The sequence below is a fragment of the Tauraco erythrolophus genome, chromosome 20, assembly GCF_009769465.1.
Source record: "Tauraco erythrolophus isolate bTauEry1 chromosome 20, bTauEry1.pri, whole genome shotgun sequence".
In the NCBI taxonomy this organism is placed as follows: Eukaryota; Metazoa; Chordata; class Aves; order Musophagiformes; family Musophagidae; genus Tauraco; species Tauraco erythrolophus.
In genome coordinates, this window is record NC_141484.1 from 4,891,262 (window position 1) to 4,911,633 (window position 20,372).

The 20,372-nt window shown below is 44.3% G+C and overlaps 2 protein-coding genes across 2 annotated transcripts in view; both read right to left on the minus strand.

The window, feature by feature from the left end:
• RAB11FIP4 (RAB11 family interacting protein 4) overlaps positions 1-307 on the minus strand; it is a 119,049-nt gene extending 118,742 nt beyond the window's left edge. Inside the window, exon 1 of the mRNA XM_086624012.1 lies at positions 164-307. Coding sequence (XP_086480138.1) covers positions 164-307 — 144 coding nt within the window. The remainder of the gene's footprint in view (positions 1-163) is intronic.
• An 8,440-nt stretch (positions 308-8,747) lies between these two features.
• Positions 8,748-20,244, minus strand: SCPEP1 (serine carboxypeptidase 1). Its single transcript, XM_086624108.1, has 13 exons — positions 20,193-20,244; positions 18,626-18,771; positions 17,885-17,974; positions 16,817-16,972; positions 16,247-16,321; positions 16,007-16,079; positions 14,963-15,000; positions 14,651-14,779; positions 13,096-13,180; positions 12,161-12,274; positions 11,347-11,484; positions 9,654-9,817; positions 8,748-9,531 (listed from the first exon to the last, which is right to left on the minus strand). The coding sequence occupies exons 1-13, from the start codon at positions 20,242-20,244 to the stop codon at positions 9,466-9,468; spliced, it is 1,326 nt and encodes a 441-aa protein (XP_086480234.1). The 3' UTR covers positions 8,748-9,465.
• Positions 20,245-20,372: the final 128 nt, after the last annotated feature.

The window sequence follows — 20,372 nt, forward strand, 5'->3', positions numbered from 1 at the left end:
CTGCCTGACGGGCGGGGGGAAGCCGGACCGCGATGAGGGAAGGTGGGTGCCTGGGGGGTCTGGGTGGTCCAGGAACAGCGGGAGCAGCAGGTGAAAGCTGCGCGGCTGCCGAGAACCGGGGCAGCGGGCCGGGCCGGGTGGGACCGGGGGTCGCCCCACTCACCTCATCCCCTTGGCCGAACTGCAGCCCCAGGGCGACGAAGTGCTCCACCCGGATGAAGCCGTCCGCATCCTCATCGCACACGTCGAAAACCTCCTTGAGCTTCCGCAGGAACCGCAGCAGGCTCGCCGGCTCCATCGCGGGCATTAGCTGGAGGCCGGCGGCACGGCCGCGGCCGCAGCAGCCATGATCGCCCGCGCCTTCAGTGGGTGCGTGACATCAGCGCCGGGGAGCGGGGCGGGGGGGACGGCGAGGAGGAGGAGGAGGGAGGGATGGAGGAGAGCGGAGGGAGGGAGCGAGGGAAGGGAGAACAATAGGGCAGAGCCGGAGGATGGGGAGGGAGAGGGAGGCGGCGGTGGGAACCGCGCTCGGCGGGGCGGGGCCGCCGCCAGGGGGCGCCGCGGTGCGGCGAGAGGCGCCGCCGGCGCCGGGCGGGAAGCGGCGCGCGAGGGGCCGGTAGCCGCGGTGGGAGACGGGGACGGTGCGAGGGCAGCAGCCGTGGGGAGTTTCCCCGGGAAGGAGAACCGCCACGGGGAGGAGGGAATGGGGCAGGGGGAGCGAGGGAGGCAGGATGAGGAGGGCGCGCTCCCCTGCAGCAGCGGGGGACATCAGTCCCCGCACCCTGCGTTCCGCTCCGGGCTGTCAGGCTCATTCGCAATCCCAGACCTCAGTCCTCCTCCCCACCACGGTCAATAAAACACCAGTCGCACTACAATTTCTCCTGGGAAAAAGCCATTAATCCAGGTGTGAAGAGGCACAGGCTGGAGCAGCAGAGCAGCGTGCAGAGAGCCAAGGGGCGGCCAAGGAACAGGAGGACGAGCGGAGCGTCCCGTGCTCCATTGCACTCGGATGCCCACGCGGAGCCAGGCGGACACTCCTCGTGGCTGGGTTTGCCTTAGGACACTGCTCCCACGCTGCCATGGGACGCAGCTAGTAATAAAGGGATGTCCCTGCCTTTGCAGGATTCCTCATTAAAGACTTCTGCAACTGATGTGCTCCGTGTCTAGATTTTAATTTGATCTCTCTGCCCACTCCCTTTTCTTTCTCAGAGATTTTTGGTCTGCTTTTTCAGCTCACAGCCATGAGCTGCCCAAGGGAAGACCAGGAATGTTTCTGGTTCCTGCATTGTGCCACAGACCAGGAATGACGGGGCAGCATCTTGGGGAGGAAGGAGCACTGGCTGAGTCAGGCTCAGGTAGCTTACTGCCTCTGCCAGGACTTCTTTCCTGCTATGGTTGCTGAGCACAAGTGACTATCCATCACTGAGTGACGTTCTGTAGGTGATTGATAAAGCTGTCCATCTAAAATGACCATGAAAGTGCAGCAGGTTTTGAACTGAGACAGTACCCATTCATTTGCTCCTTGCAGTAAGTGAGGTCCATACAGCCCTTAGGAACCCAGAAAAGCCTGTGATTAGAGCACACTAGCCAAATTAACCGCTTTTCTAGAAACCAATAGGAGTGTTCTCCTCAGGAAGTTTTGTTTCTTTGATCGAGTCTCATCCCTTTTATGTGCAAATTCAGGGTTTGGAAGAGGCTGACTTGACAGCCCTGAAGGCTGCAAGTCAGCTGTCAATCAACAACACAGTGACACTAGCAATACAGCTCCCACACTCTCTGACACGGAGATAAGGTGCTGGTTCCAGAGCCTCTGCGACTTTGATCTTCCTTTAGTTTTACAACAAATACAGAAGAGTTCTCCTGTTCCCTTACTGATGTACAAAAGGGTCTTTCCAGACTGGAAAAAAAATAAATCAAAGTGCAGAGATCAGATATGACCCTTGGGAAGCAAAGAATTTATGAAGAGAGGTGAGGAGAACTGAAAAAGGGAAGCAAAATATTTGATCAGCAAACTTCTCTGAAGTTGTCTAGTTAGAGCAGTATTCTTAAGATGTATGGACGTTTAGCTTTTATCTCAGGACCCCTGAACTCATCTTCAGGTTATGTGGGGATTGAGCTCAGCACACCCCTCAGGCACCTATTCAAAGTATTAAAAAATCTGTGAGCTGGTACCCCTCAGAGTGGTGGAAAGCACACCTACGTGGAATCAGCTAACGTTAGTCTAACTGCTCTGAAGTGGAGTTCAGCCTCTTCAAAGCTTCAGAGCACATCTGTGTCATTGTCCCACCTTGTTTGCTGACATTGCCTCACAGTGCCTCCTTGCACCATCTGACTCACCTCTGTGTGCAGGTGGGCAGCCGTACCATCTCCGACAAGGAACTGGAGTCACACTAAGTATTGTGAAAAAAAAAAAAAAAAAAGGAATACTTATTCCTGTTTGCCATGACCAGAGGAGGAACTCCCACACCTCAGAGGGGTCACACTCTGTCTTGTTAAATCCAGTTAATTTCCACTGTTTCTCCTTTATCTTCTGCTGGAGGAAGAAGGACCTTGGTCTAGATACACAAACTATGTGGCAACATGGATTTACACCAAAACTGGCAGCATTAAAATCTGTGTCATTCTTGCATTAATTTGTAAGAGGGGGTGGGGTGGGAAGAGAAAAAAACCACACCAGGTATAGACACTACAGTTTGGGGAGTTAGTGCTGAAGTCTGAGAACTGCTACAGACAGCTTGGAGCGCCAGGAATCATGCTGATAGGAGAGCTGAAGAGGCTGTAGAAGCTGTCATTGTAGACAGCTGAATATGCAAAGATCTGACAGCTGGAAGACGATTTGACAGCACTGAACACAGGGAGAACGGAGATGCAAGATGCTGTCAGTAAAGGTCCAGGATCGGAAAGCTGGGGGTGCCCTAAGTGTGCTAAAGTCAGGACACTGAGCTGAACATGTGCCACACACTTGGTGGGCAACTGCACTGGCAAGGTACAGTTTGTAAGGCTGAATCAAGGAGGAGGTCAGTTTTTATTGCCAGTGGATGTAGCTGGCATTACTCCTTGCTGATCTCTGCTTCTCCAGTTCTAGGTAAAACATATCTGCTAGTACCAGTGGGCTGTTTGTCCTTACTGTTAGATCAAAATACTTGTTTAATCAGAGATGTTTGGTAACTTCTTCATTTAACTTACGTGCTATGAGGAATAAATATTTTACATGCTGCAAATTTAGTTTTCTGAACTTCAAATAGGGCTAGTGGTGGTGCTGCCATATTTGCCTGTTAAGAATAAACAGTTCAAGAGGAAACATTTCATTGAATACCACAGGCCATGGCTGCCATTTGCAGGATTTCTTTACAATCAGCTGCTTTTCCATCAATGTCACTTCCACTTACACAGCAATTGTAATCTGGTGTCAGAAACAGCAGCTAAGGACTGCATTGCCCAAGGCTGATGACCTCATCTACAATTCTGGTTGTGTTCCAGCGTATAATAGCAACATCTTGAGGCCCAGCCTCTCAGAACAGCTTCACAGCACAATTTCTCTTTATAGTATACATAACGTAACCCTCACTGAATGTTTGGCTTCTCATAGTCTTACTGTATTTTGAATCAAATTCTGTTTCCCATTGACTACTGTAGCTCTGATTAGCACTGTAACAGATGTGTTTCATCAGCAGGATATTCTCTTTGATTGTAAGTGTCACAAAGAACAGGTAACAAGCAGCAAGAACTAGCTTATTAATACTCTTGCCCTGCCTGAAAACTTAAAAATATTACTTAAGAGGTACTAGTGTTTACTCAGTCTAGCTTAATTAGGTATGGCACAGAAGCAAGACACTTGATTTTTTTTTTACTGCCATTTTCTCTAATCTTTTTTTCTAGTCTAAAAAGTTAAACAACAACAACAAACAACTTACAAATTTGGGGGAAGTGTTTCAACAAGCAAGGCTCTTCCTTGGAACTTTTCTAGTTGCCAAAGGACCTCACCTTGTAAAAGCTTTAGGGTTTAATTTTACATAGCATGAAAGCTCTTGCTCGATTTCAGCAGCACTCTTACCACATTATGAATTAGGTATGTACATAACTCTGCTAGATGAGCCTAGCTAGGCAGCTAACGGCACTTACCTCAGCAAACACACCAATACTGTATTTGTTTCTTCTTACAACACACATACTACCCTCAGAGACATTGATCAAAAAGTTTTAAGGATAGGCAGGGAATACACCATTTGAAAAGGAGCACGCCTAAGTACAAATCACAATATTGAATGGTACATTCTGGTTAAAGCAGGCTAACGTAGCTGGTATTTGTGACTATAAAGCCTTGTTGTAATTAGGGTTGTGCTCACAAAGACCAAAATATCTGTTCTCATGAAGTTATTGCTAAAATTAAATATTCCTCTGTACCAGTTCACTATTTCCACTATGAAGTCATAAAATCAAACTCATGTTTCCAAGTGCTGAGCAGGTATTTCCAGGGACGGCCTCTCTAACGCCAGCATGTTGCCATGGTATTTGAAGGTCTCCTTCCTCCACCAAGTGGCCAGCCATTTCACTGCACTTTTGTCACCAGCCAAGCAAAGCCATCGCTTCCACTTTGCATAGGGCAAACAGAAGTGAACGAATAGCATGGGGTAAAGCAAGCCTTCTTCCTGTTCCAAGAAGTCCCACAGTCCTTCAAATGCCCTGGAACCAAACCTCTCTTTCTGGTACATTCCAGAAGCCTCCCTGCTGCCTTCTCTTAGGGAAAGGACAGGACCCCTCAGCTTTTCTTGGAAGAACTCTAAGCAGTTGGGTAGACTTACATTTGCCTCAGATTATAACATACAATGGCATCTGGCAACCTCCTGAAAGCATTACGATCCTAGAAAGCATCTGACAGCTGCCAGGCCACTAGGTCATTTCTGTCCCTCAGTGCTTCAGGAAGAGGGATCTGCACTCCTTCACTGGAGATTCTGGGTACAATTAAATGTTTAAGACTCCAAGACAACCATGTGAAAAGGAGAACTAGTGTAGTAGCTACAGTCAAGTTATTTTCAAGTCCTGTCCCCAAAAAGAGCTGTGGAGAGAAATGGAAAGATTCCTCTCTGGTTCTAACAAGCAAACAACATTAAGAGCTAATCTAAGCCCCAGACTCTTGAAGGGAAAGACTTCCTTCCCAGTTTATTAAAAAAAAAAATAAAAAATCATCTAGCAAATCATCTAGCAGCTGTTAAAGTGTATTTTCTTTAAGCTAACTCGCCCATAACACAGTATATGAACCGTTCAGTAAGTTGTCCCGTAGTGCTTCAAATAAAGTTCCTAAAATTTTGCTTATTTTGTCCTATCCAAGATGGACTACACAACATCTGAATAAGTATGTTGTATCTGCAATTTTATTATAGCTGATCACAGGAGTGTAATTCCCAGATATTGCTGTATTTAGCAACAAGATCTGGGACAGAATAATAAAATTAGAACATGATATACCACACTGATGCTAAAGCCAAACAGTGATTACTTGTTTTGTCTTGAAACAGATTGTGTGAGCTGAGTCCAAGTTGGCTGACTAATGGAAGATAAAGGATAGAACAAAAACATTTATGCAAAAGAATGTAGTTGCAGCATCATTACTACTGTGACCATCGATGGACCAAATTGGCTATGAGGCTAATGGTGATAAGCACAGTCTGACTGTTTCAAGACTACAACCAGCTTGCTTGTAGAGAAACAGTCCTGAAAAGGACATTTTAGGAACAGAGAAGCAATTAGAGAAGCAGCTTAACTGGGGTGGTTCTAGCAGCCTTTATAATTGCCTTCAAAAATGATTGTGGTAGGCAGTATCAAATCTACTGACTACAGCTTGCAGATGGAATTATTCCAGCTGTCTCTTATGCTTAGATGATTCACAGCATTTTAAAACTGATACAGCCCTATTCATCACAGTATCTACCTATAAATTTTGGTACTGAGACTTAGGATAAAAATTAGGGAAGAACAGAAATGAGCTCCTGGATTTGAATCAGCTTCAGCAAAAGTATGATTTTTTTGCCTCCCTGCCGTACAGTCACTCTGGCCTTATTTGTTCAAACCTTGCAAGGGTGAATTGTGTTCTACTCAAATTCTTACTATTACTTCATCATTGTCTGTGGGTCAGAAAAATTACAACTCCTTTCCTGAATCCGTTCCAGAAAAACATGAACGTACCCCAGAGTTCAGAAGTGACACACACAAATTGTGCTGCCATACAGTAGAATGTTTACAGGATAATAGACATAACATGACAATGAAGAAGTGCTCCAAGATTTTCATCTAGCTTCAGTACACAGATGTTCTTCTTTTGTTGTGGCTTTGAATCTCGAGATAAGCAGATGTTACAACACTTCAAAATGCTCACCTTCTGAAAAAAAGATAAATCAACACACAGCTCCATGCCCACCGTTAAGCCTCAAACTTTAAAGACATAAAATCGATGAGCGCTATGTGCCAAATTCCCTTTAGAAATAGCTTATGTGATTCGTTCTTCCTACGACTAAAACATTCCATGCCACATTAGTTACATTAGAGACAAATATTGTGCCTGCACAGATACCCCTATGGTGGCAAACGGGGCAGATAATCTCCTGTGTTCATCTGTCCACAACAGTCTCAACCTCTACTGCATAAGGACAGCTGGAAAAGTGAGACCAAAGGTCCACCTGTCCCGTATCCTCTGTGTACCAGTGACCATGATGCACTGCTACACACTGGTTTAAGGCACAGTGATGCATCAAGTGACCCTTCCCCATTATCCCTCCCAGATCCAGCAAAAGACAAAGAGAAAAGACAAAAACACCTGTTTATCACATAGTGGATAACTTTCAGTTTCTTTCTCTGGCTTAGAAAAGGTAGAGAGTTATAGAAGCCAAAATTGTTAATGCTGAAGAAGCAGCGCTGAATTACTGATTTTTAACACAGTTGGATTTGCTTCTATCAAAATTATCCTCAACTGATGGTGAGCAAAATAAGTCAGTGGCTCTCAGGCTACCTATGCAATCAAAGCCTGCAGCTGCAGAGGATGAGATACAAACGTTAGGCTGTTTTCTTTTGACTGGTCCAGCATCTGTAAAAAAATCTTACCAGTATTTAGAATGATTCATTCTAATCGATTTGCCAAGTGACAGCCCTTATCTGGAAATAACATTCTGCATGAAATCAAAATGGACAAAGTATGTCACTGCTAATCAGATACACAGCAGGACTTGAACTCCTTTCAAAGCAACCAATTTCTTACAGCATCTGCTGGACAGGTGACCTACCCCTGTGATGATCTAGAGCTGTGACGCACCAGTTACAAAGCCTTTGGTGAAATAAAAGGAAGGAATCTTCTTTGATATTAAAGGATTGCTGCTTTTTTGTTGTTTGCATTTAAATGGACACTGTTTAAAAGCCTGTCTCCATGGGCAATTATTTTTATTCTAATATGTCTGGATTTGGCATAGCCCCTAAAAGCAACAAATCATTACCACCAGCCTTCTTGAAACAATCTTTTTTTTCTCATAAGCCATCTCTTTGCCAACAAAAAAAACCTGCAGAAGCTAAAACAAAGCAGGACGAGGAACAGATGTCTCAGGCCTATCACTGAGCACAAGCTCTAGGCAATGTGAATGAATGTCCCATTTGAAAAAGAAGCCTAAGAACAGCAGCAAATGCTGCTTTCTGGAGATACCACCTTTCCAATTCTTTTCCTCTGTCAAGCCCTATAGTATTAATTGTTTAGGCATAATGCTAAGTATTGTATATAACAGGATTCAGGACTAGAAGCCAACTCAAACTTCCCAGGCTCAGGCATACTTATTTGCTTGGCAAGTTATTTTAAAATATAAGAATGCAGATACGCATATTTACACACCTCTTAAGACCCTCCTCTTATTCTTGTTCATCTAGTGTTCAACCAGAAAGAGAATAAAAACAACTGCTGGTTTGATCCTGCCTAGCCATTCTGGCTTGCCCTTCATGCTCTGGAGGAGTGCATTTTGTAGAAAGGATGGGAGGGGCTGCAGTCCCCAGTGCACCATGCAATGCAGTCATGGGGGAGAACACAGTTCTGTTCCCTTCCCTCTCAAGTGTGACTGCATCTGCTCCATTGGCAAGGGCTTTACACTGAAAAGACAAACCAGAAAAGATGTGATTTTCAAACTGTGAAAACCATGTGATGCCCAAGAGAGAGAAATTAGATTAGACTTATTGCATTTATTGAAAAATGCATTTTAAAAAAAATCATCTGGGTTTGCATTGCTAAAATTCTCAGAATACAATTCAAGAAGAGAACACAAAGGAGAGCAATTATTAGGTGCCAATACTCCAGCTGCTGAGTGATTGCATGTGTTTACATAGCATTATGCCTCAGCCCTTGCTAAGCCAACGCTATCAGACATTTCATGACAGTTTCGTTGCTGGAGTAATTGAGACAGTTTCGTTGCTGGAGTAATTGAGGGATTGCTATTTATTTAAGATTCTGACAGCTGGAACAAGTTGTGCCTCCTATCAACACACCAATAAACAACAGTCACTTTGTGCTCCATAGCAGAAGTCAAACGATGTCTGACCAAGTCTCCTCTTGACTGCGTACTAGATAAAAAAAAAAAAAGTGTTGTTTCAAAATAATTAAGTCTCTGCAAGACTTAGAAAAAGCTGTAGAAAAATATGGATCAAGATATTGGTTCTAGCTTGTATATCCTTCTTTTAAACACTATTATCTTTCCTGCTGCCTCTGCTTTAGGCGTTAATGCTAAAGGCAAAGTTTGGGTAACGGTCACTAAAGAGAATGACACAAGAAACAAATGGTCAGATGAAAAAGGTCAAATCTTCCTCTGAGGGGGATGTTTTTCTCTCCCCATAGCACAGGGAGCCTGAAGAATCTTGATCCTAACTCAGGCACCTCAGGAAGATGAGATGGACTGTAATTCCTCTAGGGCAGGTCTTCTATCCTGGCATCTCCATGTCTTCAGCTTGTAATCCAGCCAGGCGACTCAAGCAGAGGCCTGAGGACAAAGGAAGGAACGAACATTCCACAGCCTCATGAACCAGGTTAGCTCTCCCGAGAGGAACAAACAGCAAATCTATCAGGACTCAAATCAGTTTTAGTCTTAGTGTGTGAACAGACAAGAAAGCATTCAGGGAAGGGCAGCCTTTTACAAAAGCACAAAATCCTTCCAAGGCAAAGGCTCAGAGCTAGTTGAGCTAGTTGTTTATGACAGCGGACTTCCCTCTGGAAGAGTCATTATGAACAGTGTTAAGGCAGCAAATCACAGCTTACAAATTCAAAAGCAACAACTCATTCAAGGAAAAAAATGCCCTTCCGTAAGGGCTTGCGCACATTATCAGCAAGACCAGAGTGACTGTGTCCCCAAACGGCCATCGTTCCTCCTGTGGCTTATTATTCTGGACTCACATTCTGCAAGAGCACTGACGTTCGGCAGGAAGCCATACCAGCTGGCCTCCCCTTCCCTAGTGCTGTTGTTGGGTCACCATCCTGACCATTTTCAGTGCCATCTCTCCTTGATCAGAGGGTACCTAGCACAGAGATGAGAGCGCATGGTAAGCAGCTGATATAAGGAAGCAGATGTAAGCATATACGCAGCTTCAGTTTTCTTGCTGATAATGGTGCATCCCACCCCAAGAAGTCTATTATTTACCATGTGCCCAGCTTTAAGAATCCAGAAGAAAGCAAAGTTCTCATAGGCCTTGTGGAAAGCAGCTGTCTCGGTGGATTCTGGAGACACATAGAGCGCCTTCCACCTTTGCTGGTTGAACTGGTCCAAATTAGGCCATTTCAGTTTCCGGATCCATGCCTCCTGGCCTGTTAGAAACAAGAGATATGCTTGCTTACTGACACTGGCACAGAAACATGGGAGTCCTAGCACAGCTGGATGCCCGCTGCACTAAATACCAATGCAGCAGAATCAGCAAGAAGTCTCTGTGTGCTCAGGTTCTAAAACCAACTTTGCTATGCCTAGGAAAATGACCAAGGCTGTGTTCAGGACCAGCTGAAACAAACCAAGGGAGGGAGGAGGCAAAAAGCAAACAGTGAAGATGTACTGAATGGACTTATGGTTGCATAAGCTGAACATGTGCCTCTTAGAGGCTCTTCAGCCCTAGCAATTCTGACATATTTTGCTTTACTCCTCAAACACCCTGAATGTCCTGCCATGGAGAAGTATCAGCCACATCAAGTGCCCCTCTTGGAAACCACAAGAGACACTGCTTCTCTGTTTGCTCCAGTCACTCATCAAGAAGAGTCTGGAAAGGCTTTCTGTTTTCAGGTGCCTGCTAGGGAAATTGGAGGTCAAGACAGCAAAAAGACCAATTCCAGGACACCAAGGGGGACAAAGCTTTTGCCTACTTCTTCACTACTGGAAGAATTTACATATTAAGTGCAGCTCAATTTTAGCTCAAAATATGATAAATTAGAGCACCGCTAACTGCTAATCTGTTTTCACATCCCAAATACTCTGTTTCCTGATACACTGATTGGTATGTTGTTCATGAAGGGCATCTGATATTTAAGTGGGCAGAAACAGACAAAGGATAAAGCCCTTTACCACACAGGAAGATGTTTGCACAGTGCGTGACTGCAGATTATTTGAATCAATAAGAAGAGGTGAACAGAAGAGTGGACAGCAGTCTCACAGCACAAGGCATTTCAGCAACACTTGGCCTGGCTCCCAACTGCCACTTGATCAAGGCTGCATCTTGCAGCAGCAAGGGACAAAGCAAGCCCTTGAGCAGCCAAGACGTGCAGGTACCTACACATGTTACTGAGCAGCAGGTGTGATCCCTCTTCAACTGCATCCTCCCTAATTAATTACTAACACCCTTGTTCCATCTCACCTGGCACCATGCTCTCTGCTGCAGGCCACTTGATGAAGGCTGACCTGTATTGCGCACAAATCTGTAGCAAGATATGGGCTTTGTCCCAAAGAACAGGATCTTCAAGGCACAGCAAAGGAAGAGAGGATAATCTCCATGTATTTATTCACTTATCCTCATTCTTCATTTATGAATGAGTGTACATACATACATGTGTCTATCCAGAAGAATTAAGTGATTCACTACCTATCTACTTACGGGCTTCACTGAAACAACCAATTATTCATATTGCAGATCCATTTCACAACAGTATAATGAACGTAAAGGAATTGCCTCTCAGAGGCATGTAAACATAACATACTAAGAGCTGCTCATTTGTGGCTGTAACATTTAAGCGTTGCCAGTTAGATAGGAGATTTGTGCAGAAGACTGGAGAGATCCAGGTATCAAGATTATTGGCAACTTCACGTTCTACTCATTACATGTTCTGTTCCCAACCTCAGTCAAGAAGTCCCTTACCCATGGTGTCAACAATGAGATCCAGCTGCCCATTATAGACCGTAACATTGACGCCGGCTGCCAAAAGCTGATCAACAATATCAACGACAGGTTTCATGAAGTCCTCAGCCATGTTCTCAAACACATCTCTGGACTGACCTGGTTGGAACCAGGAAGAAGACAAATTTTAACTGATGAAGAATGTCATCCCCAAGCTGGGATAGAAGCAGCTGGCTAAAGGTTCTAAAATGCAGTTCATGACTGCATAAAAAGCATAAAGACCAGTCCCAGCCCAAAGTGGCAGCCAGTGATTTACCAGTCTAAGGAAATAGACAGCCAGAAAGCAGCCATGCTCGCACTGGAGCTCACACGCAGCATTGTAGCTTCTGCCTCCTATGATACACATACAGGGTGCTGGCATCAGTCCTTTAAGCCTTCCTTTCCCTTTTACACTCTCCCCTCCACACCATGCAGCATTACATGATGCCAGATTTCAGGCAGAAAAAAAAAAAAAAAATGACAGGAATTTCAGCAAGATAGCATGAAATACAGAAACCAGCTTCTGAGACACAGAAGATATTCTTCCTCCCCCTGTATTTTCAGCTGCTTGGCTAAAGATAGATACAAGCAGCAGAATCAGAACCAGAACCACATCTGCTGCCGTGGGCCTGCCCCATTACATGCTCATTTCTGAGAATAAGTCCTCCTCTTAGGCCCAAGGATAACGACAATGTAATGTGGCTGCTTACTACAGTGAAGTATCTCCCTACGGACTGCAATGCTGTAAAGGGCGATAATGCACTCATTAGATCCGCACTAGCAGACAAGAAAGTACCTCCCCATTTCACACAGTCAGGAATAATTTTTAGCTTCTTTCTGATGGGACCGTTCATCAATTCATTTAGGCTGTTCTTATGCATATTTTTGACGTGGCGTTGGTAAAGTCGTACTGAAAAAGAGAGCACATGCTTTCCTTAGTGGCACATTTAAGACATTCTGCGTAGATAATGATTTTCAGTGTTACAGTCATGGCCAACAAACCCTTTTCTAATGAAAATGCAACACCACAGAGAGACATTTGCTTACTTTTACTAGAAACCACTGGAGTCAACCCTTATTTAGGTCAGGCGATAACATGGGAAGAACCCAACCATCCAGATCTACTTTTGGCTAACACAGCACTTTTTCAGGGGACCAGGTTCTGCTTTGGCCACTTGGTACAGCAACAATTTCTTCCCCTCAACAGACCTGTTATTTTTGAGCTGCAATGCTTTACTTTTGGGAGTTAATTGCCTGATTTGCCTTCCCTGCTGAAGCTAATAAAAAGAGATAAAGAGCTTCAAAGAAACTCTATACATTCGATTTTCACATTGATGCATAAACATCATGGAACAAATGAGTCTAATCAGACTATTTATATTGATGAGACATTTTTGTGTCCTAGCTTGAAGACAGAAATGAAAGACATTAAGAGGAAGTAACTCAAAGGTCGTAAAACTAAGTCGCAATTATACTGACTACGTCCTTGGTGTAATTTGTGCAGGATGCATAGGCGGAGGTGTAATCTATAGAAGGGTTGTTCCACATTCCTACTCATCCCTACTTATGCAAGAGCAAACAAGTTCAGCTCAGAAGAATATCAATATCCTTTGGATCTGAAGGCCTCATTTTAAGGATGTGCTAAATTGAGGCTGTTCCCACTATCAGAGTAGAAGGTAAGCAAATGCAAACATAGGGTCTCAGAATCTTGAGTACTTAAATACAACTTACTGAGATGAAGATTTTCTTGTTCATTTGATTTCATTTCTGGAACCTCCTTAGTCATGATGTTATAAAAGTTCACATTGTCTGTGTTCTGAAAACACAAGATAATTTCAGTAACACTGTAACAAAAACATTTCTCAGATATGAAGAACAGACTCTCTTCTGAAAAAAAAGAGATAAATAAATACTAAATAAAGGACCCCATGACCAGCCACTTTACCTACACGTCAGGAAGATACTTACGGAAAAACTTTCGTTCTATATTTGCTTTGAGAAGCGAGGAAGAGTTTTCTCAAGTCTGTATTGTTCACACATGGGTTGTGCCAGAGATGCTACTTACTGCTCTGAAACGGATGTGAAGCTACAGGAAGCCTTACACCCTGCAAATGACTGCAGGTTCTCATTACTCGTTATAGAGAGCTGCAATGTCAGATGATCTCTTCTGCTGAGTCTAGCCTGATGCTGCCTCTTGCTCATCCTCCCAGCCCGCAACTCTTCAAGATCTAAAATGCTTCCTCAAGAACATGGTGATTCCTCTTTTGGAACTGCTGACATCTGGACATGTCCAAGAATTGTAGAATGGCAGCTGTGATGCAGAAAGCAGACTGCATCCAAAGGACAAGCGTGATCAATGTTGCCATTAGAGAAGTTACTCAAGATTCTTGAAACCCTGCTTTATTCAATTTTTGAATTTTTAAAGTTTTGATGGATTGGTCAGAAGTCAGCTCACAACAGCAACCCCAGAAGAACTGAAGTGCCTGCACCCTGCCAGCGACATCACAACTGGGAGGAGAAGACAGGCAGACTTAAAAAGCAAAATGGGAACCACAAGTTCCTTCTAAACAGTAAGAAGTGAAACCAACTATGTGCACGGCACTGTCAGTTAGAAAACAAAACCAAAAAAAGAGCAAGAAAAGGAAGCAGCTCCAGATTAGTCCTTCAGTTTGAGGAATCCAGAGCCTTACTTGTACTAAAACAAAAACACAAGAAAGAATGAGATTTTGGAGTAACCCTTCAACAGGAAAAACAAGACCAAAACTTTACTTATTTTTTAAGCTGGAACTTACTAAGTAACAAGATGCAGTAACCCACACTAACAGGACATAACTTGAGGTTCCTTTCCATTCTGTGCACCTATTGTAGTTCTCTAAATAGAGATCTATGCTTAACTTGAAATTTGTGTCTTGCTGGATGCAGCTTTCAATATTCAAAACAAAGCTTTCAAGGAGACATAGCTCATTTAAGTTGAAATTGGGTTCTATAGAAATCAATGGGATTAGTTGCACACTAAAAATTAAGCGTCTGTTTCAGTGATGTACCAGGTTGAAACCCTGATGCAATACTGGAATGCCCTGCCCACTGCCTCTTACAATCACACAGTGATGCATGGCAAACAAACAGCTCTTTCACATCGGCACTGGGCTAAAACATACTGGCAAAGATGACTGGGCAGGGGGCTGAAGGATTCATACCAACCCCGCGCTCATAGAAAGAATAACCTAAAATTGTGTGTCTCCCCAGGCACCAGTTAGTTATTAATGCTGGTCAGAGAATATCTCACCTCTTCAATGATGCTTTCAGCCTTGCCCCAGAGCTCAGTGGCAAGCCCATATTGATTTTTATTTATTGCATCCATTATTTCTTTGGCAACAGCAGTCACCTCTGCTAGACCATTATCATCAAGGAGAGACTGGAAGACAAACACAAAGGAGGACAGCTTTAACTATAATTTCACATTCATTTCTCGCTAACAGTCTCCATGTATTTTAGGTTTTATTCCAGCTAAGAGCTAACCTTAAAAATCAACATCCATTTATACTATATGGCAGTACAAGTAATCAGATGAGGACCAAGAGTTCAAGAAGGTACTTACAGTGCTGTAAAGGTAGGGCCCCCAAGACAGCACGGAGTCTAAAGAAAGAGAACAGATTTCAAACATCTAAGTTTTTGACATATGTTTTCCTTTACTTTTCCTTTATTGTAGCAAGAATGATTATGACAAAAATATTTGGAGATGAATTAATCAGTAAAAAGGTACTGCCAGGTCAGTTTGGCTCAAAGGTTATGTACCACAGAGCAGGTTCTTTACAAATCCTGAGAACCAATAAAAGCACCACAACATCATTAACTCCCTAAACGTTACTCAGCGAAATTTATTTAAAGCAACAGACGTGTTCTTACCAAAATGTTCATACCCCAACACGGCAGCACATTGCTAGAAAGAACATGGGGAGAGATCTGACAAGTGAATGCACATTGTCTAAACTCATCTGTTTGCAAAAGTTCCGGCGGGCGGGGGGGGGAGGGGGGGGGGCGGGAATCTAGTTATGAAACAAATCTGTTTTATAACAAGTTTGTTTATAAGGTCTCAAGGATCAGCTGATCCTATGACAGACGGGAGTTTGCTTGGTATTGTCGCATGCTACAGAGAATCTGTGGAGCCTGCCCTTGCAAATCTCATTTGGTAGAGGACAAAAACCAAATTAAAGGACCGTCCTTTAATTTGTTTTTTTTTGTCCTCTACCAGACATCTATTTCTTCCAGGTCTCTGAGCACATCAGTTCCTCAGCACAAGATCTTCTTGTGAATAGAAAGAGAAAACCTCAGCTGCAACCCTGTGAATTATATGGTGGCCATAAGAGGCTGTAGAGATGTGTAGAGACATTTCACCACCACCTCACTTCAAACGCAAGTATGCTCCTCGCTGACTTTGTGCTCCTGACTTTTCAGAATCTAAATACGTTCTAAAGGTAGATTTTTCAATCACAGCTTGCAACGTTGAAGTCTTACTTCTTGATTTACCAGACTCACTAGAGATTTAATTGGCAGAACTGGCATTTTTTACATACCCGTGGAATGATAAAAAAAACACAACAAAACAACAAGAAATCACTCAGTCTGAGGTTTTTAAACGTACCCAAAGGAGAAATCCATGAGTCTCCAAGGGCAGTCCCCATAAAGTTGCATTTTATGGTCCCTTTTTGAACAGCCTTGGTGAATAAGAGAAAAAAGAAACAAACCACACACACAAAAAAAAAATCAACTTTTAGTTAGATATTCATGACTCTAGAACCAGTTTTCTTTAAGTGAAAAAATAAGTTTTTGTAGAACATCATGTTTTAAAGTGAAAAGTGAACTATATCCTTCAACTACTTACCTTATGCAGCTCTAAAGCAATGCCAGCAGCCATTTTACCTCCGTAAGATTCAGAAAATATGTAGAATGGGATGGTCTGGAGAGAGAGAAGCCACACAATGAACCTGTTGGACAGAGGCTAGAAGGTACCTCCAACGGTCTCCCACATTCTACAGAACCCAGGCACTGGCTCTTCACCTCTCACTACCAAACGCTGGATATTCTTCTGATTCTAAGCTGCAGATAATATTTCTGTAATATCCTGGTGTAACTAGTGAGGGAAGCTTTGAAGCAGGCACTTCAGTATTTTGGAACTAGAAACAGCAGTGACCCTATATGCTTCTTGGATAGCACAACAGACAATAATCCACCTCGTTGCTTATCTAACTAGCCAAGATTTCTAACCAAATTCAAGATACCACTTCTGAATTGTGGTAAATAAGAGGCAGTGGTTATATCTGCACTGTCCCAACAAATGCATGCTACCTAGTAGCAAACACTGCCCATCTGGAAAGCTGTTCACTAATTCTTTTCGAGATCTGTTTAAAAGCAAAGACAAATATGATTCTAAGCAAGAGTTCAATTCACTTACCTGGAATTCTGTTCTACATGAGAAGAATTCTCCAAGAAAAACCATCATATCAGAAACTACTGTGGTAAGGTTTTGGGCAAACAAGCTACAATCATCCACATAACTGAATCCAGTGCCCACAGGATTATCCACAAACAAGATACTGGCTGCCTGCAACTGTACAAGCAGAAAGAAGGTTTGTATGAAACCTCAGTTCACCACCAGCGCAAACCTTAGTTTTGACAGCTCAAATGTTTAACTGAGCCACTGAATCTCTGGCCCTGAAAGAACTTTCAGAAAAATTAGGTGCAAGTCCAAAAGAGAGAATGGTACAGGTGAGACTTGTCTGTCAGAATGTAAAATAAGAGGGGTTTTCTTTTGGGTTGCTGGGCTTTTGTGGAATTGCTATAGCAAATGCTATAGTTGTATAGCTACAAGTGTACAAATAAAATCAATAGATCAGCACACAGCTAACACGGCTCAAAGCAGTAAGGCTCACAAAGACAGGTACAACATAAGGTCTTTCAGTTTGCAATCTGCAACAAGAAAAGCACCTAAAAAATCCCAGTGATCCAAGGGCAGATCACCCGTACGATCCAAGGAACTCCAGAGTAGTTAGACTATCGGTAGCTCTGAGCACAAATACATTTCATCGAATAAACTTCCACTCTCATAGGCAGTTGTAATTTCTTTTCCCTTGAAGGCCATACTGGACTTGTAATTAGGAGTCATTGGTTTATGTTGCCAGCCACCTAGAAAAACCTCTGTGGCTGTACACAATGAAGCTATTATCTACAGTAACATCTTTCTAGAATTTCCTTGTTCTCAGTTTCCCAGGCATCTGCAATTCACAAATTCATGGAAGCCCAGACACATTATATCATATCAAATTAATACATCTATTCTTCAGTTCTTAACAAGGACATTCCTATAAGCCTATTTATTAACCCCACTATTTTAAGATGAAATGTTATAGTTCTATTGAACTTTAAATGAAAACTGTTCTGTGTATTTTGCATAGCAATCGTCAGCTTACACAAGCAACAAACATTTGCAATTGGTAATTACAAGGCGAACACTCTACTATACCCAGGTTGTATTTCTTGGTTTCATTTCTTTGTCTAACGGACCAATCTCTTCAAAGTTCCCAAATCCACAGCCTGAAGCTCCTGGACCTCCCTGTGGGGAAATACCAATGCCAAACAAGTTAAAAGGCAGCATGGTATAGATTTGACAGAAGTAAAATAAAAGCAACCCAGTAAGCAGAATGACAGATTGTAAGTTTTTAAAAAATAGCTTTTGCGCTACACGTTAATTTGTAAAGGCAACTCTCTTCCTCATTGTCTTTCATTATGTGTACACATGCTAGTTCTGAAAGCAAGAACTGAAACAGAGAAGCAATAAGACACTTGTGAAAGCACCTAACGAGTTGCAGGTTATGTGAGTGCAGTTTGAAAACCCTTCCCCTTATTCCCTTAATACCAAATGCAAAAGTTATCTATCTACAGAGGTTTACAAGTCATTAACTTTATCAGCATGTACAGTGTGTGCATTTCACTCTCAAGAAATAACCCAGGAGGGAGAAGACCAAGTCGCCAAGTGATTATATTCAACATTAACTTCTGAAACATACTGCTGGAGGTGAATGTGGAGCACACACCACTACTTTTCAGCAAACCGTGATTGAATGGGACCAATCTCTGAACAATCAAAGTCTCTCTTACTTGTTTTGGACAATTTTTAATCCTATTTGTGTAGAGCTGAAAGATACCCATCAGACTGAATCAGACACAGATGGAAAGTTATAATTTGTCCTTCACCAAACCTCACCTGAAGCCACAAGACGAGAGGTAATTCTGTGAAGTCTTTGGTTGGGTTATTTGCATAGTAGAGCCACCAGAACATGTGGGCCTTACTTCGGACTTGCACATACCCCCATAGCTCTTTGGGCTCTTGGGATTGCCTCAGAACTACACCTTGGGGGGGGAATAAAAATAAAAATCAGCTAGGTAAAAAGGCTTAGCTTTGGGCTTTCCACCAGATTTGTTCCAACACATTACATTTCAATCTTGGGTGTGGTAATTAGAAGTGTTTCCATTTAAAAAGAAATTACTATAAGAAACCTGCCTATATTTACACCCACATATATAGCTGAGTTATCATCAATGAATGAAGTTGAATGTGTAATTAAGCGTTTACTTATCAGAGCTTGACATTACAGTGGCTGCTGAAATAGCAGCCCAATAACTAGGATAATTTTTTCTATCAGGAAAACATTTCAAGTCTTTTGAAGGCCTGGGCTGAAAGCACAGACTCACTACACATGGAATAATTCACGCAAGCCTCAGGGGCACCAGGGCTCCTTCACAGACCGAACACTTTGAAGAGACAGAGGGGTCACTTCTAAACAAACCCAAGATCTAATCCAAAACTCAACTGAATCAGTAGAATCTTGTCAACTTAAGCAGTCAGTCTGTTTTCCGTCTAGGACATAGACACTTTGCCAGAAACAGACCTTTGAAACTACATCCCTTAATCATCTCCATCATGACAGAAGGCAGCAGTGCACTGGAGAAGCAGCAATAAGACTTTTCCAAGCCAGTGCCCAGTCTGTGCTGATCCATGGGACGCTGAGTTGAACAGGTTGTATCAGCGTGGACAACATCACACTTTCTTGACCACCACCGTAGGGGTGACACCTCGATCTGGCTGGTTTGCTCCTTGCAGCCCCTGACCCAAAGGGTCTGGGAGGCGAAACGCTGCGGCCGCAGACCTGTGCTCCTGCCAGCCCGCACCAGCCAGCGGTGGTGCAACCTCGCGCTTACGGGCACGCCGGCTTACGCGGCTTCTCCATCACCCCTCGCTGCCAAGGAACGGAACAGCGTCTGGGGGTCTTCATCAGGAAGGACAGATGACAGCTCAGGGTACAGCAGCGACGAGAAGCGCTGCTCCCGTTTGCGGGAACCTCTCCCACCCAGTTTACCCATGCAGGTCAACTGGGACCCGAATTTCCACGTTCCTGCTCCAAAAGGGTTCCCTGGGGCTGCGGGGAGCACAGACCCCAGTCACTCGGGGAGGGAGGTGACTCCCAAGGTCACCGGAGACCCGGCAGAGACACGGCGACAGCCCCGGCCCATCCCCGCGCTCGACCCGCTCCCGCCGGGGCTCGCACCGGACTCCCCGAAGCGCCGGCGCCCGGCTACCACCCCCGGGGCGGCGGTGACGGCCGCGACGAGGCTCGAAAACCTCTCGCAGCTCAGCCCGAGCCCTTCCTGGCGGTGGCCGCGGGACGTGCTGTGGCCGGAGGCCACCGCTCCGGAACTGCCCGCGGCACGGCCGAGGGGCAAGGCGGAGCGGAGCCGAGCCGAGCCCCCCGTCCCGTCCCGTCGCCCCGTACCTGCTGCCAACACGAGCAGCCACAGCCCGGTCGCGGCGCGGAGCGGCCCCATCCCGCCGCCAGCTCCGCGCCCGCCGCCGCGCTGTCACGTGCGCGGGGACCGGCCCGCCCCGCCCTCAGGGGGCGCGGCCGAGGCTCGCGCGCTGCCCGCCTTTTTGTCCCACGCGCCGCACCATCGCG

Bases quoted from the DNA above. Each gene is read 5' to 3' on its own strand.
- SCPEP1 (XM_086624108.1), bottom strand. From the start codon at position 20,244: ATGGGGCCGCTCCGCGCCGCGACCGGGCTGTGGCTGCTCGTGTTGGCA. The intron at 16,080-16,246 runs GTAAGTAGTTGA...TTATTCACCAAG, and splicing joins TTGCTTTAGAGCTGCATAAG to GCTGTTCAAAAAGGGACCAT. The intron at 15,001-16,006 runs GTACGTTTAAAA...CTCTTTCTTTAG, and splicing joins CTCATGGATTTCTCCTTTGG to ACTCCGTGCTGTCTTGGGGG.